A 17,300-nucleotide genomic window follows, 5' to 3' on the forward strand; every position below is an offset into this window, starting at 1 on the left:
AATAAAAACAAAAATGGAAGGAGTTTTGTAATTTAAAGAGAATTTTTATATAATGACGACGAGGAACGGACCTTAGGTAAATTGTTAATGTTCTGCTTATAAAATAAATAGCTTCTTGCTGTCATTTTTACCCATACACTAAACTGATCTGTACCGTGCTATTATGACCAGAATATTTGGTATTTCAAATTCGAATATACCTTTTGGGAGGAAAGAACTGAGAGGAAGAAGCAGCACGATGCCATTGCCATGGGTAAACTTGCTTTGCAGCTTGCTCAATGTCAGCCGCGTCGTTGTTGGACTTGCGTTCGCCATAGCTTCGTGTTTGTGTGTCCTTTTTTTCAGGGGCAAAGATGACAACAGGTAAATAGGGCTGGTAAAGGGGGAAGGGGGAGTGGTGATGATGGGTGGGGAGGGGAGAGTGTACTGTGCAATGGCAGAAAGCAAAGAACAGTTGCTGGCGCACTTGTGTGCGTCAATTAAGGTCGCTTATGGGTAACTTGAGCCGCAGTTATGGTCGGTCATTAAGACGAAAAAACGCCGAAAAGTATTCAACAAATTGAATCACTGACACACACAAACACTCACACCGATATAAAGATATATACATTTCTTATCTCTGGCTCTCTAAATTCACTTCTCTAAGCTTTCAAGGTGAAGTCGCATACACACGTACACCATTAAAAGCTGGCCAGAGCTTTTTCGAACATATCACTTTGGTCCAGGAGTTGCCTTTGTCCCTAGTGTTCAATGTTCTAGAAAATGTCAGGAATACGATATTTGCTACTCCCAAGTTCTGTCTCCAAAACTATAGTCTACTTAATCGGTTGTAATTACCACTCCGTAGATAACAAAATCCTTGGAATCTAGAAGAGAAAGGGAAAGAGAGAGAGCAACAGCTGATTTAGCAACGCACAAGGCAACAAGTTGCGAAAAAGCTTTCGAAGTTCGCAATAAAGGAATTCAATGCCAGAAGAGCTTTACACGATTGATACTTTCTCTCTGTGTTTTTGCCTCTGTGTGCGTGCTTTGTTGTTGGAGCAGCACTGCAAAAAAAAGGGTTTTACAAATTGTATACAACTTTTTTTTAAGTTTCTCACCCATTTAATTAAAATAATAACAACTACAGTGCACAAGAAAACCTACTTTTTAAAGGGGATTAAAATCTATCGACAAATTTTCAGTTTAAAATATATTTATATATATATGTATATATATATGTATATATATGTATATATATGTATATATATGTATATATATATATGTATATTTTCACAGTTGCTTTTAATTAAGAAGATTGGTGATTAATCTTTTAACTATTGAATTATAAAATTGTCAAAAGTTGATTAAAGTAGCACAGAATAAATGGAAGAATAATATTAAGTTACAGTTGTTTTGATTTTCAAAATCTTTTCTCATAACCCTTTTATAAACTGTGTTTGAATTTTCACATTGTCAACAAAGTTTATGGTATTTTGACTGCTTCAAATTTATACTTCCTTTAAAATTTGATATGAAATTTCCAAAATTTTTTCAAGTGTTTTTTCATTAATTTCGGGCAGTAGAACACTCGCTGTTGCCTTTAGTGTCGGCAGTGGCAAGGCCGAAGACGAAGCGCTTTCGAATGAAGTTCCCTTTTTTTGCAACTTGTTGGCTCTGGGTGAAAATGGAAAATCAGTAGCACGCGTACATCTCCCAAGTGAAGAACATTTTGCGGACCGGATGCCACTCGGGTCGAAGCTAAAGGCAACAACTGAAATCGCTGAACACCAATTAATGGACGGCAAGAGCCAACTTTCAATTGAGTTTCGTGTCACAGTCGTTGTTCTTGCTATTGCTCCTGATATTTTTGCGGCGGTGTTTGTGTGCTTGTGTGACTCTGCAATATGGCCAAGTGTTTTGTGCTGAAAAATGTTAACCACGTTTAGGTCGAGAGCTCTCTAATCCCTTCTGTTGGGCTTGTTGCTTTGCCCCAAAAAAATAAAAAAGAGAAATATCAAGTAGGTAAAGGAACCTTTGGAACTGTTGCTTCGCTGCTTGCGCTCTCTGGCCCCCAATTTCACCAACTTTCGCTAAGCGAAAACTTATCCCGTCTCATCTTTTATTTACCAGTTCATTTTCATAGCAAATCAAATGTGTCAGCAGCTGGGCAAGGCTTTATCCTAGATATATTTCTACATATTCATGAGGTTCGTGTTTCTTGTTTGCTTTAAGCTAATTGGAAAGTTAATTGAACCAACAGCGATGGAAAGTTAATTTTACATTAATTAGTTCGGTTTTTAATGGGAGGGAAACTGTTATCATCGCCCAAGGTAGGGGTCTTATCTAATGGCAAAATTGCAATTGGAATATCTTTGGAATTTCGATTAAATTCCCCACGTCAAAGCTAAGAAAAAACCAAACTTGAAAATTGTGTTCCAACGAGAAAGTAAGTGGCAAGTCCGTGCACAAAGAAAAAAGTATTTCATGAATAGAGCAATTTATTTTACAAGACACCTTGCAAAAACCAAACGGTATTGGAACTTTAAAATGAAGGGCTGTAGTCGCTTAGAAATAATATATTTTGCAACCTTTTTTCCATTCAAGTTGTTTAATAAATTAGACTTTACGGTGTACTTTTTTAAAGTACTTTTTACGATGATCTCTACTTCTTGTTTTATTCAAAATTAAAATGCCGTTAATCATTAAATCATTTATAATCAATAGTAAGCATTGCTTTATTCCATAAATTGTAAAGACTATTGTACTTTTCAGTTTATTACACTTCAACTGCTAAATGATACTTATTTTTTTGCAATACAATTATTTAATTGTTTTTCATGTTTAACACTCTACCATCAATAAATTTAAATCAAATTGAAACAAATCCTTTGTTTGATGATAATACATAAGTAGCTTTGTTTCCTTATATTATTCGGTCAGTGTGCTCTTGTTGAATATTACCAAATGCTTTTTGGCCCTTTCCCCTTGGTCTCTTTTTGTGTGTGTCTTCGCTGTTTTTCTGTTCTTCGAGGGATTGCCGCAAAAATTTCGTATGCGCCCTGTGCCACGCGTTGAATTCTAGGCGCGGTCTCAAGAACTCAGTTCCAATCCCGATCCCAATCCCAAACCCAGCCCCAAACTGCAGCGCGTTGACTGATGAGTCCTTGTAGGCCGTCCTTCCATCCGCCCTCTTGTGCTTAGGCCTAGTCAAGAGCAAAAAGCAAAGTTAATATAATTATTTATAGATAACGAATGAGGCGAGTGCACAAATTCGTTGGGTGGCAGTCCCTTCCCTGCCAGGGAGCGTTAATGGAGCATCTGCCTGGTTTTGTGGCAGGGGAATTTCGCTGTTAACCAGAGATGATGGCAAGCTCCTACACCATAAAAAATCATGAAAGTTAAATTGGTGTTTTTTTATCAGAAAGTCTTTTAAAGAGAGGAGAGAGAAAACACCATTTCGTTTCCATTATCAGTCTTTTAAGTTTTGAACGAAGGTTATATATTATTAAAATCCTTTTTCATATAAACTTTATTGTTTTAAGTTTGAGTTTGATTTTTTTATTTATCCCTTGTGGATTTGAATAGTTTTTATACTAGTCATGTTCTTGTTATAGATTTTTTTTTGTAAATTCTTTTTTTCGTGTAAAATGTGAATTGAAATCAGGACATGTTTAGGCAGTCATCTCTGCTCCCGGGCGCCTAATAAATGTTATTGTTGCCCCTGCTGTTGCTCACGTGCTTGAGCAGCAACCTTATCCCCCTTCATCGCCTATTAAAAACGCACACGAAAGGCTTCTGGGAGCTATACTTCGCAGTCTCTGTATATACGGTTGCCTAGAAGGGACTCCATAAATTATATCAATGAAGCGGCGTATAATAGAAAAATATGTCAGCATTTTGTGGATAACAATAAATGGCAGCTCGGGGGACAGAGATAGGGAGTGTGTGTGAGTGAGAGACCTTGTGACACGCGTTGGCACACACACACACACGCACGTAGAACATGTTGCATATGCCACACAATTTGTCACAATTAGAAGGACGAAAATGGCTGCAACGAGTCACGGGCCAAGAAAACAAGAGGATATGGCCAAACAAAAAAAAAACTGGGGATGAGTAGATTCAAGTGGGATATTCAGCTGCGCGTGTAGGAGACAGTTGCATTTGGATTTCCCTCTTTTCCCTATTTTTCCGACTTTACTTCTTCTCTATCTTTCCAGTTGACTGCTCGCATGCAAGTCGTAAATCTTAATTTGGCAAGCGAGCTGCATTCTGGCTGCATCTAAGCCAAATATCTTTCAGCCCTGGCAGTTGCCCAGATACACACACACACACACACACACACACACACATACGCCCCCATTGAAGGGAGTACTCATGCATGCAAATTGCATATGTATGAGCTGATTGCGTTATCCCCGCCCCCAGTATATTCATCCCATGCCATTCGTCCCCATTTCCCTCTTGGTTAGCCAATGCATTTCCGTCGAAAAGCTCAACAAGCTGTAACTGGTCATAGTTACACCAGGAAAAACTGAAGGTTTATCATAGTAAATGAAAAGAAAATGTCGCAATACTATTGCCACATTTTCTTTTATTTACTTACGATATTTAAAAAAGCTAATCAAGCGTTGTTTTACTTTCATTTGGGTAAATCATATTTTCCCTATAGCCGCAATACCCAAATAAAAATAGATCAATGCTTGCTCTTTTAAATATAGTTCTTTTTTCAATTCAATACAATACTTATGTAAATCATTTAAAAATGTAAAATTTTTTAAAAAACACTTTGATAAGTATCATTAATATTACATAATTTTTGTATATTTCTCACCGGAATAACCTGATCTGTAATGTGCTTAAAAATAAAGTTTTATAGCTCTCATATGAACAAATAAATCGAAATAAATAACATTTTTGGATCTTAGTCGATAGAGGTATAGTTTTCAGAGTGCACAAACGGCTTTCAGGTGAAGAAGTGGACTTGTAATATGATGTATTCAAATGATTGCACGTACAAATGAACAGTTTGCATGTATTCAATCTCGAAAGTGTGATGTGTCCGGCAGTTAAATTAGTTTACTTGATTTCCGTTGGACATTGGTCTGCTGGTTTTTATTTGATTGCCTTCACCCGTAAAAAATATGAAATAAATGGAGATACAAATGTGAACAGTAACTGGGTATAAAAACGTTTCAAAAAAAAAACTTTTAAAGTGAACTGTGTCACAACCAGCTTATTCAGGGCTTTCACTGATGCAAAATCAGTTTGTTCAGGCTTAAATAAATATTAATAAGGTAGTTGATTTTTTTAAACTATAATTTTTGATCGTTTTAAGCCTGTGAATTACATTTAAAAGGGATATATTGATAATTATATTTAATTTTGGTTTTATTAACAATAAATAATTATATATTTAACAGTTATTGGAAATACTTAAGATTAAACATATTTTAAAAATGTTTTTCAATGCAATTTGCCCATGAAAAGATTCATTTTTCAATTGACTAGTTAACATCTGGACAGGAACTTTCTTCACTCACTCTGTCAATATGCTTTTGTTGTTAACCAAACCTCAAGTCATCCATAAAAAAGGTCAAACACACAGGCAGGGGAAAATTGAAGTGGGTGGCCTTCGAATGGGCAAAAAACTGACACAGATACAGAGTGCAGTTAATTAAAAGCGCAATAAATAAACAATAAACAATGGCCGTGACGAGCCAGCGGATGTGTGTGAGTGCGGATATGAGGCAGCATCAGATGGGAGTTCTGGCCGGGCTTAATGCACTTATGGTCGGTGCAATATGCAAATGCAATTAAGATGCATGACGGCGCGTAGTGAAAGCCACCAGCCGCCCACTAAATCGAAAATAAAGTCACGTACAGCTGGCTATTGGGCTTCAGGCGGGAATTGCAGTCGACCAAAATCAATAGTGGTTGTCAATCAAAGAAAGAAATATACATATAAAACTTTTCCTCTGCTTTCTATATTTAATATTTAAAATTTCTTTTAAACAACTTTTCCAACAAATGTTAAAATATTTCCATTTTCCTGGTGAAATAAATGGAAACACACCATCGTTTTCATTAACAAAGAAGAAACGAAATCAAATTAAAGAATAACAAAAAAGTTCGAATGCAATAAAAGAGCCAGGCATTTTCTGTATATTTCCACAAACGGATTTCCATAAAACGTCCGTGAGATCTGGGAAGGAGAAATCACGTAAAATTCGCAATAGATTTTCGCAGGCAATTTGCAGCGCCTTTCGAGATATTGAAACCTGATTCCTGACTTGAGCCATGGCCGACGGCCGCAATCCATATAACCGCACACATCAAGCACTCAGCCTTATGCAAGCAAAAAGTTTTCAAAATATTTTTTATATCCAGTTGACGGCGAGGAAAACCCAGGGAAATGGCGGTGAGTGGAAATGAGGGGAAGGCGAAAACCCAGCGACAGAGAGATGAAAGCCAAAAATGATGCCCTCATAACGATTCTGGGCTCACACGAACACGCCGAGCACTCACACAACCCAACTCATCGATTTGTCAGGTTCTTTTTGAGCAGGAGAATTAATGGGGAGGATGAGAACTCGAATTGGAGGTGGTTTTGTCATGGTGGGGCTAAAAGTTTTTGCTCTGTTGCCCCAGCAAATGGCAACCAAATTTCAGCAAATAATTAATTTGTCCTTCAGAAGATGACAATTGAAATGTCCATCAGGTTCAGGGAAACATCAAAAACTGATTGCCAAACTTTGCATTAAAATTATTATTACTGGCACATTAAACTACCTGCATATTATAGAGCAACTATTTTAATTAAAAAGAATATATTTGCGCCAATTTTGGACAAAATTATCCCAAAACAATTTGCATTGTGGTTATTTCCAAATTAATGTGTGTTCTCTGAATAGTTTATCTTATTTATATCAAGTGGTTTTACCGCCTAATAAAAACGGTTTTTCATTTTAATTGAGTTTTAAATCTCTTTATAGTAAATAGTATGAATACCATAAACTCTCCTTTCTTATGAAAATTTCGGCTTATGAGGAGATTTTATTTCGGCCTTAATAAACTCATTATTGGCAGCGTTAGCGGTTTCATAAAATACCCAAACATGTCCTATCGAAATACATCAAAGTTTTTCGTAAATTACAATTTTGCAAGAATGAATTTACACTCTGCTTTATTATCGTCTAACTAATTTTCGTCATTCCCTTGTCAAAAATCAACTGTCCAACAAAATTGAAGTTGGCTCAGCCAAATGAAATTATCCCTGCGATGGGAGAAAAAACACATCCGAATTTTAGATGGGCTTTGTTTATATTTAAAACTTTGGAACAGAAAATGTGCGCCTAATTGAAACTCTTTTGGGCAAAGTCAACATATAAACAGCTGAACCGAGACACCGAGGCCATTGACGTCACAGCATTTAAGGGGCTTGGAAAAGTTTGTGCCACGAGGGAATTTTCGTAGTGTGAGTGGAGGTCCTTAGAGAAAGAGATTGGATTCAAGGCGCTGAATGTCCTTGATTTGAGTCACAGACGAATGCTCTTCGGGCAAATCTTTTCTTAGTCCCTAACAAGATTGGTGGCAAATAACTAGCTGCATGCAACACACATTTTCCGTCGCCATCAGCATCCATCTCCCTGAATGGGTAAAGATGGCAAATCGGATCATGTCAATGCATCGCCGTGCAATTTCTGTATTTCTACTGCCGGGCCCCCAAACAATAGTCCTTTGATTTGCGAAGGGTTAAATGGCCAAATTGTCGAAAGGCGGCTGGTTCGCTTTGATCCCTTCCTGGCTCCTTTCGCACAGCGATTTGCAAGACATTCGCCAGATACATTTCCCCATATCCCGGCTTGCATTGTATTTATTTATGGCAATATTGAATCTGATATTGTTTTGATTTAAACCGCAGAGAAGGCTGCCATTGTCGACTAGTCGAGATAGCACATGTGAGTCGTCAATAAAGGAAGTTTGCTAACAGATTTTGACAAGTAACTGGGTTAAAAAATGTGCCATTCATGAGTGTGGATGGGTAAAATTAATTCCATTTACCATAATTGGTTTAAAAGAAATCTTTTTAATAACATTAAAGTGGGAAAAACATACTCAGGAGCACCCAGTTATTATTGAAAAGTGCAAATGTGTGAATTAAATATTCAATTTTTAAGGCATCAAATTTCGAATATGTTATTTGAAATTATTATAGATTTAAAACTATTCCAGTTCAAGCTTTAAAAAAATATTCTGAAAAAAAGTAACCAGGTTATCAACTTCCACATGTTAAGCCTTTATCCCATCCGTTTTTATGAAAATATATTATTATATTTCATTCATAAAACACATTTAATAGATTTATACTTATTATATGATTTAGTTCATATTTAAGTGTACATATTATTTTTCAAGTAAAAAGTCCCTTATTGCATTTTCGTGCTTTTTGCTATAAAGTTGTGTATGGACGATGAAAATTAGTAAAATTTAATCACAAATCCTGTCTTAGAAACCCCTTTTTACTGGTAACCCATTAAGTGGCACAATTCCCAAAATATATAATCCAAATCTCAATGAACTTATCGTTCATACAAAAACATGTTTGTGGGAAATATCCCATAATTACGATTCCAACCAGATTATAGCTTTACACAAAAACTTTGTTGAGAATAGGGCAAATAGCATTAAACACATTCCGGCAAACCCAGTCACCCAATAAGCCACTGTGTGTGGCCGCAGGGTTATTTACCAGAGATTCGAGTAGAATGGTTTAAGGAAAAGAGACCAGGAAAAGCTGCCACCGCTAAATGCAATCGATGCACTGCAGCCGCACAATTTCCATTGTATTGGTGATTAATTTCTTGCCTCCGGGTGGCTACGGATGATGAGGTCCTGTCTCTACGCCCGGGTATCCCCACAAGGACTGCGGCAGGACTCGTTCGCATCTCGCCTTTGTAAACAAGTTGACAGACAGGCATCCGGGCTCTGAGCACTCCCTTCCTCCAGAAGCGATGAGAGCTGTATTGACGTTTGATGAGCGGATTATCATCGGCAGTTTCCCCGGCCAGGACAAGTGTTGCATCGGGGTTTTTCTCGCCACACAATAACTGCGCCATTTCCCACCGCCTTTCCTGAACAATATGTGCTCAAAACTGTTGAAAATCCCCCAGCACATTTGTTCTTTAATGCTTGCAGAACTTGTTGCAACCGGCGGCTATTGCTAAACTATTTTATTCTCCGTTTAGCTTTTATGGCTTACTATATCGGTTTGTGTGCCTGCTGGTAATGCATAACTTTAAGTTTTTAACGGCGATTTGTGTTAGCGTCGAAAAAGTTTTTAAGTGGCAGTAAAAAATAAGGATTGGATAAAGTACTATGTCAGTTACTACAATTTGTAGAATTCCGGATTATTTGAATAAAAAATTCTATTTGTCTTTTGTAATTTATACACAAGCCATTAAATATACAATTAATTTCAACTTGATTAAAAATATTTAGAATATTATTATTATAAAAATCATTGTTGTCAAAAATAATAATTTTATGATTATTGTAACAAATACTTTATGGGTTGTTTTCAAACTTTAACACTACAATTTTTCGTATCACACAATAATATACAATGTCAAAAAATTGAAAAATGTTGCTAAAAAGTGTGAATCAAGAATAGTCAGCAAAGCCAATAAATTTGAGGAAAGATTATTTTTATAATATTTGAACATTTTGGAAAACTGCGTCACCCGGATTTAAATCAAAGTCCCTATCAATATCGTGCCATCCGCTTTTTAGCGGTTGCAATAAAATATAGTTTTATACTGAGGGCTGGGTGGCCAGTAAAGTGCATCAAGGTCGGAGTACAAAGTTGGCACGCTAGGTTCTTTCCGCAATATAACCCCCATAAATGTCGGGCAATAACAGGCAGCAAAAATTGTGTGGCAGGATCATAAAGTGCACGCACGGAAGGAGTAAAACCGAGCAACCCAATTTCTTTTAAGCCACAAAAAGTGCAAGATGAATTACCGTTTTGCAGTGTAAGTGAGTCCTGGCAGAGAGTCCTTCCTTCCCATTTCCATCTTTCCATTCCTACCGCCCACTATGTCCATTTTGTGTGTCTGTGTGTGTATGTGTAGGTGAGCGTATAATGAGCTGCTGTTTTACATTTTAATTTCCGGCCACGCTCAAATGTCTGTCCGTCCGGCTAGAGGCAGAGATTTGCGGATTTGGTTTTTGTGCCATTTCGTCCGCTTTTCCACTGTTGTTGGTCGCAATTATTTAAATGGGATTACAAAAGACTTATGCAGCGGAAATCTTATTGTGTGTTTGTTTGCCGTTCATTTGTCTGCCGCTGGTTCCTTGTTCCGTGTTCCGGAATCCTTGTTCCTGATACCCGATTCCGGATTCCCGACTCCTCCTTTTGGCCCGGCTCAGATTACGGCTTAGACGACGTGTGTCAAAAGTTATCCCGGCCAATTGTTTGGCTTTTGTCCAAACTACAATAACGGCGATGTGCATACCTAATTTGATTGTTAATTGTCCTTTTTTTTGGCCCAAAGACTAGCCTGCCGTTGGGCTGGCTCTAAGGTCCTAATGAGTTTGTCAGTGGTTTCCACAAACGGACACATGTCAGTTTATAAAGTTTTCTCTAAACACATATCACAGTTGGGAAAGTTGAAACTAAATAAATTAGCATTTAAATGGAGTGATGGCTTGTAAAAGGCTAATATTAAATTGAAAGAGTTTGCCAGCTAACTAGTTCCTGAAGCTTAGATCTCTAAAATAAATTTCATGTTAAAAAAAGTTTGTTTTGCTTAAAAAAAAAGAATTAGTTTTAATTAGTATTTCATTTAGTTCGGAAAACTTAAAATTAAATTTAATTGCACCCAAAAAACAAATTATATCTATTAGTTGAACACTAAATAAAATAACCTCTTTATTTGTTGGTTTAATTTCGATACCAAATAGTCTTAAACTGTACTCTAAGGCCTTGTTTTTAAACCGCATAAATTTTTTTAAGATATTTTTGTGGTAATAATTTAATACACATTTTTTGAGAAATTTTTCATACCCAATAGTTTAAGACTCATGTGATAACAGTGTATTTTCTATGACAATTTGTTTGGGTGTGGCATTATTAATACAATTTTGTTTTTTAATGATTAACATTTTGTGCGGCTTAATTATCCTATCAAAATATTTTACTTCCGTTTTTATAGTTTGGATTGCATAGGAATAATTTAGTCACTATAAAAGTCTCTGATTTAAAAGCGCTTAAAGCCAGAGATAATTTTTATGGGTATTGTAGAAATTCTACTTCTAAACAAAACTCATATCCTCCTTGGTTTATTTCAACTTTGTGGAAGCACTTAACCTGCTCCTTCTTCACTCTCTTTGGAATTCAAATGAGCCTCAGTAAATCTCTACTCAGGAATGCGAAAACCTTTTCCATTGCGAGCCAAAGCCTTTGCCATCTCGTCACCGCCTTTCACTGACCAAGTGTAGCCACTTTTGCCCCGACTTGGGCCACATTTAAGCAGCTGAAGCCTTTGGCACCTGCACGAACCACGCAAAATAGCTTTCAGCGCTCAGCAATTCGAAGACTGCAGGACCACACCTTAGTGTCCTGGCCAGGAATCCCAAGCAGACAACACCGCAGGATATTTGTGCATACAATAAAAAAGCAGGAGCAGCACCAGCTTAAACAGAAACTGAAACAACAAAAACGGCGATGACAATTTCCATTTCCCCATTTCTCCATTTCCCCATTTCCCCATTCCCCGTTTTCCATTTCCCCCAGAGATGTGGGCTGGGCTTAGCCTTGGTTTTTAGGGGGCGGTGGTGCTGGTGGTCAAGCTCAAGGACGTCGTCAGGGTGGAGTGGCATGCGTTGTTGCTGGCGTGTCCGTGGCAGGGAGAGCAATCTAGAAAAATTACTGCAATATGGAATAACAGTAACTATTGTGCTAATAGGATTAAAATGTATGCACCACAACAGGAGCTCTGGGGGGGTGGGGGAAGGGGGCACGGTCACGAGCGCTGTCTGCCGTTGACAGCCAAAAAGGGGGGGGTTCATGAAATCATAGGGGGCGGGCTGGGGCCAGAGACACCTCCTCCTATTCAGGTGTCAACAGATGCTGAGCATTTTTCACCGGACAACCTCACGTATCCTTTGTTTGCGACTATGACACACACGTCTCCTTACATACATTTCAAATGCAGATGGGAAACCGCACATATGTAAAGTGTTATTTGTGTGCTCGGAGTGCGGGCAAAAAGATTATGTGTAAATTTAACTTTAAGCTTTAACAGTTAGTGCTTAACAAGCATGTTGGTATAATGGGATTAAAATGGGGTTTAATTGCGCTAAATTTAATCTTATAAATTTACAAAAACCTTAAAATTTAAGCTTGTTTTTTTTGAAAACTTAAAAAAATATATGCTGACGAACACAAAATAATATTAAGAATGTAATTACGATCCATTTCGGATTGGAACGTCTTTTTCTTTGCTTTAAACTAACAGATTATATTTCAAATTAAACAAATCGTTCTTCACTTATAGAAATATCGCCAATACAAGCCAATCTTTCCAAGTAAAATACATGTATTGGTTATTTCATGGCTAAGACGATTTTTGGGCGACCTGTTTTATTCTGTTCAAAAGTAACTGTAGTAATCATTTGGAAATGAAAGCTATAAGGCTAAGAACTTTGGTTATTTCCAGCTTTTTTAGAGGTCAGTCATCTACTTCTCTGGGCGGCATGGTCCGTCTTTGCAAGGATCCCGACAGCGTTTGGCTTTTTCCTTCTTGTTTTCCCTCCTAAAAGGTTCAGAGTCTAAGAAAAAGATCGCTAAGCTGTAACAACTAAAAGTGCTTTTAAAAGTTTTGACCCACTCTTAAAGCATCCACCGAAAAACTGATTTTTCGGACAAGTTTTTTTGCCTTTCTCAGTGTTCTGACTTTGGTGCTTCCTCCTAGACATTCCCCTTGCAAAAAACAGTGATTGATGGGCAAACTTTCGTTTGGGCAGGATGTGCCCGCCCAATTGGAGGATACTGAGTAGACGAGCAGCCATTACACTATATTTCTGAAGGAATTAACCAACAATTTGGAAACAACACAATTTTGTAACTGATTGCGAACGAAAAATGCTGACGAACGGGAAAGAAACTGATAGAATCAGACATTAAAAGATTGTGCAAAACTATCGCAGCCTACTTATCGAAAGTTTTCCATTAAACTTTCCCCCTTTGCCTTCATGCGGCAACAAGTTTCTAATGACTTTGAGCAACTAATTAGAATGCAGCAGAACTACGATGCACGCGCTCACCAAAATACAAACACTTTTAATCGAAAAACTTCCACCGGATTCAAAATAATTTTTTCCTCATATTTCTATACAAAAATCTTTGTAAAACAAGAGAAAATTAAAGACAAAACCCTATATGAAAGTATTTAATGACATTTCTTGGAAGCAAAAGGCAAGTCATTATCCAATTTGACGGAAGACCTTGTAAAAAAATACTTTGTGCAGAAAATGTTCCTGCGAAAATAAGCAATTCTAAGAAAAGCAAAAATTTGAAGGCCAAAGCTTAGTTACCCCTGTAGCTATAACAAAAAACGAATATTCTATTAAATGGCTTTCCACCGAATGTAGTCGTGTCGACTTGCAATACAATTTTATGCTTAATTGGATTTAATTATGATTTTGCAAATTAAATAACTATTTCCTTTAACAGCTTGATAAAGTGTCGTCCGATCCAAATTTTTTATAAACAAGAAAGAAAGCAAACTTCGGCAAGCCGAAGTTCATATACCCTTGCAGCTATTGCATGAATTAAATACTTTTGAAAACATTTAAATTATGATTTACTTGAGTATATACTGAAAAACAGTGAAGCTATGATGATTTGCAGCTCAATTATTAGATAGTTATTTTATATATTTTTATTAGTTCTATGGGAGCTATATGATATAGACGTCCGATTTTGATAAAATTTAAACCATAATTCTGAAATAATTAAACATTGCCATATGTCGAAGAACTAAACAAAAAATTAAAAAACAGAAAAGTTATAATTTTTTTTCATTTATTTCTCCGATTGTTCCTATAGGACCTATATGATATAGTCGTCCGACTTTGATGAAATTTAAACCGTAAATCGGAAATATTTAACCATTACTAAATGTCGAAGAACTAAACGAAAAATTAAAAAACAGCAAAGTTATAATTTTTTTTCATTTATTTTTCCGATTGTTCCTATGGGAGCTATATGCTATAGTCGTCCGATTTTGATGAAATTTAAACCGTAAATCGGAAATATTTAACCATTACTAAATGTCGAAGAACTAAACAAAAAATTAAAAAACAGCAAAGTTATAATTTTTTTTCATTTATTTTTCCGATTGTTCCTATGGGAGCTATATGCTATAGTCGTCCGATCTGGCTCGTTCCGTTCGTTATATACTACCTGCAATAGAAAGACAGCTTTTGGGAAAGTTTCATGCAGATAGCTTTAAAACTGAGAGACTAGTTTGCATATAAACGGACGGACAGACGGACAGACGGACGGACAGACGGACATGGCTAGATCGACTCGCCTAGTGATGCTGATCAAGAATATATATACTTTATAGGGTCGGAGACGTCTCCTTCACTGCGTTGCAAACTTCTGACTGAAATTATAATACCCTCTGCAAGGGTATAAAAACGTCGGCTTGCCGAAATTTTCTACTTTTCTTAGTGTAGTATTCTTAGATATTTTTCTAAGGCAGCTTTATGATACAGTTTCAGTCCGTTAATTAAGTAGTTTTTTTCTAAACTCAAGAAATCAAGGCAGCTTTATGATACAGTTTCAGTCCGTTAATTAAGTAGTTTTTTTCTAAACTCAAGAAATCAATTGCGGCTCCCTTGAATCTGGTTTTACTTAACACGTCCAACATTCAATTCATTTTTGCTTCTGCCTTATATGAGCTCATCGTTATAAATCCATAAGTATTTCAAGGACGTTATGTGCAATCTTTAGTTAAAAGAAACATCTTTGAAGTGTGTCAGAATGGTCTGAGCTGAGCTGGATGAAAGCATTATCGTGTTTATATATACTCAAGTGCCCATGTTCCCATATGTACATACGTTTCTTTAACGTTTGAAGCCAAAGGTTTTAGCTCATAACTGACAGTGAAGAGCAGAGAAATCCAGCAAGAGCTTCTAGGAAAAATATCAACCAGAAGAGGAAATGCGAAAGAGAAAAGTTGAAAGCTAAGGGCAGTATATTACAAAGAAGTGGGCGAGTAAATCCCATTAATCAATCCTTCAGCAATATCAAACAAACCGGAAAATTTCAATTTCATATTTATCTACTCGAGTGTCCTGAGGGTTGGAACCCAGCTCATTGATGCGCTGATGATGTGTTGCATTTGCCACATGCAGCACCTTTTTTTGGTCCTGAATGCGGCTGCCTTTGAGTTTGAGATTCCAGCCACCCCCCGTTTAAATTTTCCCTTTTTTTTTGGGGTATTTTCGCTGGGATTTTTCGCTCATTTTCAATTGGTATGGGGTGAGAAATTTGAAAAGTGTGGGCTTGGCTGTTTGTCGCTTTGATTGCAGTTTACATAGGTGTCAATTAGCAACGGTGCGGTTGGCTGCATTTCAATGGAATTATCGTTGATGTTTTTGCAGTTCTCGCCCTTAAATTCCCGACGTTGTGCAATACACTTGGTTGACACTCAAGGGTATCAATGGGGGATTAGTGAGCACACTTTAGAGCTCCGAATTTGACGCCCAAATTACTAGCTTATGTTGTCGCTTTTGGGTGAAAATAGTTGTTTATTTTATTATTCGAAATCCTCTCTTATTAGTAGAGGAAGTACATCAATGGGAGTCCGTGTGACAAGTTTTAATCAAAAATATTAATTTCACAAGAACCCTACTCAGTTCTCTAATAATAGGATACGTTAAAGGAAAATTGTATATATTTGTAACCAACATACCTTAAAGGGAGGTTTTAATAATAGCTCAGTTCTCGGTAAGCAACCCCAACCCCTACGACTTATATGATACCCCAAAATATAAGTTTTCTTAATATTTTTCTTTTTGGTCTGAGCTCTAACCGATAATTAGTATTAATTTGTAGGATGGAGCTTTCAACAGAACTTATTTTAATTGAAGTTTAACAGAAACAAAAATGTGTATAAAATTGTACTTCATAATTCATAATTATAATTACTCTTCTTCAATCAGTTTTTCGAAAGTCTTTTTAGGAAAACATTTTTTTGGAAACGAAGGAGAAGAGACGCAAGTAATTTAGTATTAATTATATAAACCTTTTTGTTCGGAGCATAATTTAAATTTTATAGTTTGTTTGCCAAATTAGCTATATCTTTGTCTAGAAGCTATTGGTTTATTCAATTATTTACTGTTATTTTACTTAAAAGATAATATTTTGTCCAAACCAAAACCTTCTTACAATTGAAACTAAGGTCGTGTTTTTTCCAACAGCTGTACAATATGTGTGCTACTTTCCCTGAAAAATCAGCAGCCAAATTGGCGACAGCCAGAGCAATGAAAGTGATGAATAACTCAGAGTAATGTTACGAAATCAATAAAAATCCTTTTAGAAGATCTAGGACACACCGCACACAAGCACATTAGGGCTCGGGCTGTCAGTGTGCGTTAAAGACTTGGACAACATTTTTCTTTGACCGAGCAGCACATTTTTATTATCCCAAACTAATTTGAGGGTTGGTCCTTGATTTCGTCCCTTCTCTGTCGCACTCTGCAGCCCTCTCCCTTTCTCTAGGGTCGTTGCCATGTTTTGATGTCATTCGCTACACGTGCTTAATTTCATTTAATTTATTTAATACTTGAAAAATAAGTTTTTTGTTTACTTTTGTATTGAGCAACCCCTCGTCGACGGATCTTCCCGGTCCGAGTTCCCCGACTTTGGGTACTCTCTCCCTGTTTTTCCCAACTATTTAACGGCACTTGGGCGTGTACAAATGCCAATGAATTCGCATTTCGCCATTCGTCACGCTGCGTAACGAAAAACGTGAAAATTCTGGGAGTGGAATGGAATGCAAAAGGCGAAATCGAAATGCGGACTGCAAGATAAATCGACCGCTGGGGAATTGTGAGGTTTGCCGGAGAATGCCTCGTCTGCATATTCATGATATCGAGCGTCCTCTGCATATTTATGTGCTTGTAGAAGGCTGTCTAATATTAACCAGAAATTTGCAGAAACAGCATTAAGCAGTTAAAATACAACTTTCATTAGCATCAGCAGATGCCGATATTATGGACTGGTCTTTATGTCTAGTCTT

General features: G+C 36.9%; 2 protein-coding genes across 4 annotated transcripts in view; one reads left to right on the plus strand and one right to left on the minus strand.

Moving 5' to 3' along the window:
* LOC108136071 (synaptotagmin-5) overlaps nucleotides 1-17,300 on the plus strand; it is a 61,780-nt gene that overhangs the window by 36,508 nt on the left and 7,972 nt on the right. Inside the window, exon 1 of one of the 3 annotated variants that reach the window (XM_017257034.2) lies at nucleotides 1,666-2,004. The exons of 1 other annotated variant lie outside the window; for it this stretch is intronic. The gene's annotated coding sequence lies outside the window, so the exon portion shown is untranslated. Of the gene's footprint in view, nucleotides 1-1,665; nucleotides 2,005-17,300 lie in introns of those variants that run through there. One more of the 3 variants, XM_017257033.2, reaches the window with a different exon arrangement.
* Nucleotides 12,588-13,168, minus strand: LOC108136080. Its single transcript, XM_017257044.2, has 2 exons — nucleotides 12,876-13,168; nucleotides 12,588-12,816 (listed from the first exon to the last, which is right to left on the minus strand). The coding sequence occupies exons 1-2, from the start codon at nucleotides 13,054-13,056 to the stop codon at nucleotides 12,725-12,727; spliced, it is 273 nt and encodes a 90-aa protein (XP_017112533.1). The 5' UTR covers nucleotides 13,057-13,168; the 3' UTR covers nucleotides 12,588-12,724.

Source organism: Drosophila elegans, unplaced genomic scaffold, assembly GCF_018152505.1.
Source record: "Drosophila elegans isolate 14027-0461.03 unplaced genomic scaffold, ASM1815250v1 contig_208, whole genome shotgun sequence".
NCBI classification, from domain to species: Eukaryota; Metazoa; Arthropoda; class Insecta; order Diptera; family Drosophilidae; genus Drosophila; species Drosophila elegans.